Source organism: Solanum tuberosum, unplaced genomic scaffold, assembly GCF_000226075.1.
Source record: "Solanum tuberosum cultivar DM 1-3 516 R44 unplaced genomic scaffold, SolTub_3.0 scf00034, whole genome shotgun sequence".
Lineage (NCBI taxonomy): Eukaryota > Viridiplantae > Streptophyta > Magnoliopsida > Solanales > Solanaceae > Solanum > Solanum tuberosum.
The window spans coordinates 2,539,038-2,545,457 of record NW_006238962.1 but is presented as its reverse complement, the minus strand read 5'-3'; the positions used below and the strand labels follow the sequence as shown (position 1 = coordinate 2,545,457).

General features: G+C 31.0%; 1 protein-coding gene across 2 annotated transcripts; it reads left to right on the top strand.

Annotated features, from left to right (window-relative positions):
* Positions 1-1,573: 1,573 nt before the first annotated feature.
* On the top strand, positions 1,574-5,104 carry LOC107059747 (serine carboxypeptidase-like 11). 2 transcript variants are annotated; one of them, XM_015306637.1, is made up of 14 exons: positions 1,574-1,732; positions 2,483-2,628; positions 2,715-2,791; positions 2,886-3,008; positions 3,148-3,250; positions 3,316-3,353; positions 3,437-3,535; positions 3,629-3,715; positions 3,810-3,959; positions 4,168-4,239; positions 4,345-4,475; positions 4,560-4,673; positions 4,769-4,814; positions 4,933-5,104. In XM_015306637.1, the coding sequence occupies exons 1-14, from the start codon at positions 1,611-1,613 to the stop codon at positions 5,014-5,016; spliced, it is 1,392 nt and encodes a 463-aa protein (XP_015162123.1). In that variant the 5' UTR covers positions 1,574-1,610; the 3' UTR covers positions 5,017-5,104. The 2 variants fall into 2 exon arrangements, with proteins under 2 accessions (XP_015162123.1, XP_015162124.1); XM_015306638.1 differs by lacking the exon at positions 1,574-1,732 and having other exon boundaries at positions 2,489-2,624.
* The last annotated feature ends 1,316 nt before the right edge of the window (positions 5,105-6,420 follow it).

The following is a 6,420-nucleotide window of genomic DNA, read 5'->3' as shown; positions in this document are numbered from 1 at the left end:
TTTGTTTTTAAAAAATATTTTCAACTTCAAAATTTCAATTTTTCACCCCTACCACCCCCCACCCCACCACCAAAAAAATTTAAGTTCGCTTTTAAAAAATATTTTCAATTTCAAAAATTATTTTTCTACCCCATTAAAAATAAAAGATATTTCTCAAAAAAAAAAATTCATTCATAAATCAAACACTAAATATCTTTTCTGGAAAATATTTTCTACTCAACAACCAAACATGAGAAAATAAGTCAAAAATCAACTTGTTTCCATGGAAAACATTTTCCTTCATACCAAACACACCCATAGTCTTCTAACTTTCCTCTTCATAACCATCTATTCCAATTATTCCAAATAATTGAATTTTCCACAAATTTCTCCTTCTTCATACATATATAATATCTAAGTTGAATTCCAATTTCCAAACACACATACAAAAGGTGAAAAATGAAGAGCAAAGTGAGTAACATGAACAAATTCCTTCGAATTCTTGCATTACCATGGAAGGTTTTAACAAAAGCAAGAGATTGTTACGTGAACAACATGATAAATTTCGCGGTGGTGAATCCTCAAACATTGCCAAGGAGTTATAGTACAAGTCATGTTAGCAACTATGAGAGTGAAGATTATAAAGAGTTAGTTAGAGTAGCATCATGTAGAAGAAGCATGAGGGATATTAATTTGGACTTGAATTTTGTGATGCAACAACAAATAAGGCAACAAATGTCATCAAGGAAATTAGTGATGAAAAGGAGTTGTAGTGTGTGAATGGCAAGAATTGATGAATAGAATCCTAATTGTGTTTTAGGAGAATATGTTATGGTGAATTTGAAGTGTGTGCGGGGAGTAGAGGTGAATTCAAGATTTAAACGTGATGGATTTAACTTTTAAGGTTTTTTTTGTATTGAACTTATAATTGTAGTTTTGAATAATAAAGTCGATAATATTCAATATTTATATTTGTCTAACGATAATATTTCCAAAGCTTCATTAGTATAAATTTGTGGACATTGAGGGGTGACAAATGACCCCGCAAAAAATAATAGCATCTGGAAGTCATTAGTCTGTTATTTTTTGTGTAATATTTGATCCAATCACATAAGCACTAGATCATTAGACCTGACAGTTGTTCGCTCTTTGATCAATGAACTAGAATCCTTCAAAATTTGTCATTCCCATATCTAGAGAATGGTTGAACTCTTGTTTGAGCCTTAAGTGTACGTGGCTCCGCCACTGGGGTGACTCAAATAACTCTGAATTAGTTGAAGAGTACGACAAAGCTTCACCAATAAAAAGAACATCTTCCTTCAATATAAGTATACTCTCTTTTGGGCGGATCTTCCATTTCATGTTTTCTATGGGGACACTATTTAGTTTCTGTCAGTTTCTCAAGTTCGATATACATATATATATATATGATTTTTTTCAAAGTTAATGGATACACGTGCAACCCCTCATAAACACATGTGGATCCACCGTTGGATTAACATGTGCTTTCTTAGCTTTCTTGTACCATAGAAAATCTTATCCAAACATGCCACGTGGAGTATATTATATGGTGTGAATTCATTAAAATCACCTAAAATCCTCAGAACTTACCAATTATTATTTCATCAACAATGTTTCATCTTCTTTTCCTTGTTACTTTGTTTGTACATGTACAAAGTGTTCCTCAGAATAGCTCAATTGTTGAATATCTTCCTGGTTTTGATGGACCTCTTCCTTTTTATCTTGAGACTGGGTAATTTTCTTCTCTTTATTGTCTCTATAATTATCTATATATACTGCTATGTGTCATCAATATGAAGCTTTAATTTTACCTCTTAATTTCTTGACTAGTATATATAATCTATGTTTTTTCATGTGTCATGTTCAACAGTTTTATTATGATATATCTGAGATCATAAGGTTTTAAAAGCTTTAGAGCTTGTTCGAGTTAGTTGATTGTAAATAATGAATAAATTTTAGGAATTGAAAAATATATTAATTTTATTAACAAATATTTATTATTTATTTGAATAAAAGTGACAACTTATAATAAACAATTGATTTGATGTGTTTGGTAGAAGGTGTTGGTGAGCTTTTCTTTTGTTGTTAAAATGACGAAAATACTCTTACAATTTTTATTTTCTTTATAAAGAAAAGAAGGAGCGTGAATAGGAGAAAGTTAGGAATTTTGTTTTGAAAAAAATATTTTGAGAACTAGAAAAAATATCAGATAAAATAATTTTAAAATGTGATCAAACAAATAGTGTTTAGATTTTGACTTATAAGTATTTTGGTTGGTGACCAAATGCGTAAATAAGCCCATAAGTGATTTTAAGTCAAATAGTCTTTTCTAACTACCTCATATAAATTAAAACATGAAAATTTCTTTTAGCTTTTGAAGGGCAAGAAATTGATGAGGTAGTAGTAATAGTATTTTCATAACATAATACCTATATACTAGTCTCAAAAAATTGTTGAAGTGATGAATTTTTGAAATTTTCAGATACATTGGAATTGGTAAATCTGAGGAAGTACAACTATTTTATTACTTTATTAAATCCGAATCCGACCCGAGAAAAGATCCGCTCTTGCTATGGCTAACCGGAGGGCCCGGTTGCTCTTCCTTCACAGGGTTGGCGTACGAAGTAGGTAAATATTAAATAGATCAAATTTAACATGTGATAGCATGTTAGTTATATCAGGTTACCTAGGTTCATGATAATTTTTTTGTTTAGGTCCATTGGATTTTGGCCAAAAGGCATACAATGGTAGCCTACCAATTCTTGTTTCAAGTTCATATTCATGGACCAAGGTAACACAATTTATTTTTATTTTTTCTTCATCGACATACATATATTTTCTAGTTCGCGAGCATATATAATAAATGTTTTCCTTAAATTTTGTAGTTCGCGAGCATACTTTTCTTGGATCAGCCTGCTAATACTGGGTTCTCGTACGCAACAACTTCAGAGGCGTGCAAGTGTACTGATCTACAAGCGTGCGACCAGGCCTATGAATTTTTAAGAAAGGTATTTGATAAATTGTACCAAATTCATGAACTATCTATCATCAGGCTGAAGATGAGCCATAAGGAAATGAAGACACTAATAAGTAGCAATCAAAAATAACATAGATGTATTGTGAAGTAACACGCGATTTATTATGCAGTGGCTTATTAATCATCCAGAATTCATTTTGAACCCTTTCTATGTTTCTGGGGATTCATATTCAGGCATTACAGTTCCAGTTATTGTTCAACTAATATCAGATGGTAAGGACCAACGTAACTAATTATGAATGTGTAGTAGCATCAATATTTTCTGTTTGAAAATGCAGGAATTGAAGCAGGAAAAGAGCCATTAATCAACCTTAAGGTTAATTTTATATTTCTTTCTTTCAAGATATATCAAGCACGGAAGAAAATATTGTTTTAATTAGATGGTAATATCCTTTTAAGGGCTATTCACTTGGAAATCCAGTAACATTTCCTGAGGAAGACAATTACCGAATTCCTTTTTGTCATGGTATGGGGCTAATATCTGACGAACTTTATGAGGTTGGTCCATTCCTTATTTCATAATACATTAACTTTGTATCATACAAACACAATGACACAAAAATGATGATAATTTGGATCTTGTTGTATCAGTCGTTGAACGAGTTTTGCAAAGGCGATTACATAAACATAGGTCCTACCAACAAACTATGTGTTGAAAACTTTAAAATGTTCAAGAATGTAAGCTTACATTCCTTTTTGTATTTGTTAACATTTTCGAATTGGTTTTCAAACTTAGGTATTACAATAATATTCTTGTAATGCAATTTTGTAGCTTGTGAGTGGTATAAATGAACAGCAAATACTAGAGCCTTTCTGTGGAAAAGACTCTAACCGACCACACCAATTGTCTAGTGAAAGAAGGTCTCTTGAAGAGGATTTCATCTTTCAAAAATACGATGACCTCATCTGTCGAGAAAGTCGTGTAAGTCCCTCAAATGTTACTTCAAAGTATGAATATTCAATAACTTCAAATTTTGGAGCCACCTCAAAAACTCGTACACATAATGATCAAAGTATATATGCAATAATCAATCTCGTTGTATGAAAGAAACATACGTCCTGTTTTCCTTGACGAGTTACATAAATACAAGGTAATTATAAATATATATGTATATACTTTCTGATTATAGGTCGCCACACGCAAGATTTCCACTTATTGGGCAAATGACCCGAGAGTTCAAGAGGCTCTCCATGTTAGAAAGGTATTTCAATTCGTTTTATTTGTATATGTATAGTAAATGTTGCTAAGAGCTATATATGGGGTTCGAGATATTAAACGATTTTTTTTTGCGTTCTTCTTTGATTAGGGAACTATAAAAAGACCATGGCTGAGATGTAGGAATAGTATTGTGTCTACAAGTTACACAATTACTTTCATGAATAGTATACCGTATCATGTAAATCTTAGTTCAAAAGGTTATCGATCACTTATATACAGGTCTAATACTTTCACTCTATGATAATATTCAGTTGAAGTTACTATATATAGTATATACATAACAATTTATTTTTTATTGAACAGTGGTGATCACGACATGGTTGTTCCTTTCCAATCGACACAAGCATGGATAAAGTATCTAAATTATTCAACTATTGATGATTGGCGTCCATGGATGGTTGATGGACAAGTTGCAGGGTATGATTATTCAAATTTTACTTCCCTAGATTTTCATTCAAATTAGATAAGACTATACAATTTTCATGAAATTCTTATATATCTTTGATTTGTAGTTACACAAGGTCTTTCTCAAATCATATGACATACGCAACAGTAAAGGTAAAAATTTTGTACACTCTCGTTTATATATTTATATATCTTGATTCTCAAACTTAATAGTAAAATCGTCTAGTGCTCATATTCTCATATTTCTCAAGTGTTTTTTTTTTTCAATTAGGGAGGAGGACACACAGCTCCAGAGGACAAACACAAAGAGAGCTTCCATATGTTTAAAAGATGGATAGCCCAACAACCTTTGTAATCTTTTTAGATATATCATGTCCGTAATGAATTAATATATGAATATTTCGGAAGAAAAAGAAGAAGAGGGAGAAAAAACCCTTCTACTCTCTCCATTTCAAATTAATATATGAATATTTCGAAAGAATAAGAAGAAGAGGGAGAAGAAACCCTTCTACTCCCTCCATTTCAAATTAATTGAATTGTTGAGACATTTTTCATTTTTCAAATTAACTTAATTGTTCAATTTTGAAGACTAATTTTAGAATGTTCTTTCAATTTTACCCTTCATTAGTTAGCATTGGAATTAGTTATTAATTAATGTTTAGTTATTTTAATCATAAATTTGACAATAATTAATAAGGGTAAAAATGAAAAGTTATGCCTAATTTATGTCTTAATTTTCTTTTCTCAAAGGGTGTGAAACACCTCAACAATCCAATTAATTTGAAATGAAGGGAGTAATCTTTAATTAATTTCATATTTATTTCTTTGAATTACCATGAAAATATAACTATACCTCTATAAGCCTTTGAAAGTTGTGAATTGTCTAAATCACACACATATAGTCAATTGTTTAGCTTCTCATTTACTGTAGAATAAAGTATCTCAAATAGTATAGTATAGAAACAGTGAAAAATGATACACATATTAAGAAATCGATAGTTTTATCAATTCATTCCTTAAAGAACTTATTTGAAACTTTACAAAACAAAATTCCTAACTTTCTCCTATTCACGCTCCTTCTTTTCTTTATAAAGATAATAAAAATTGTAAGAGTATTTTCGTCATTTTAACAATAACAACAAAAGAAAAGCTCAGGTAGTTGACATATGAGTAATAAAGTAATACGTCAACATATATAGATCCTAATCTTAAACGAAAAATCATGAAAGTACGTGACGTGACATATGAGTAACCACAATGTCGCCTTAAAGAAAATCCATGATAGCCGCATCCTCTCCCCAGCCTATGGTTATGGGAGTGCCAAACATTAGTTCTAATCCAGAAGCAACTTATGTTAAATTCAATCCAAACTGGACAAAACTAAAGCTGAAATCTATAGATATCGTCATTCATGGAGAATTAACCTACAATTACAATATTCACAGTGGAAGAGATAAATCAATACACTATGGAAGAAGGTCTACATCAAGCTCTAGTTTTCACATGATCCAATTAATATGCAAGAGGTACGAAAGTTGTTGATGATGTGAGGCTTGGCAGTATATATACCGGAGAAAAAAGCATTAATAACAAAAGTGGAAAAAATGGTTTTCTGCAGATTGATTCTAATATTGTTCATGATGTCCATTCATCAAGGATTAAAGTTGGAGCTACTGAAACAATGGAGAAAAATTTGAATGAAAATCAACTTTCTTTGACTACAAATCCCACTCTAGCTAGTTCACATTAATGATGAGGG

Bases quoted from the DNA above. Each gene is read 5' to 3' on its own strand.
- LOC107059747 (XM_015306637.1), top strand. From the start codon at position 1,611: ATGTTTCATCTTCTTTTCCTTGTTACTTTGTTTGTACATGTACAAAGT. The intron at 3,251-3,315 runs GTAAGGACCAAC...TTGAAAATGCAG, and splicing joins TGTTCAACTAATATCAGATG to GAATTGAAGCAGGAAAAGAG. The intron at 4,240-4,344 runs GTATTTCAATTC...TTCTTTGATTAG, and splicing joins AGGCTCTCCATGTTAGAAAG to GGAACTATAAAAAGACCATG.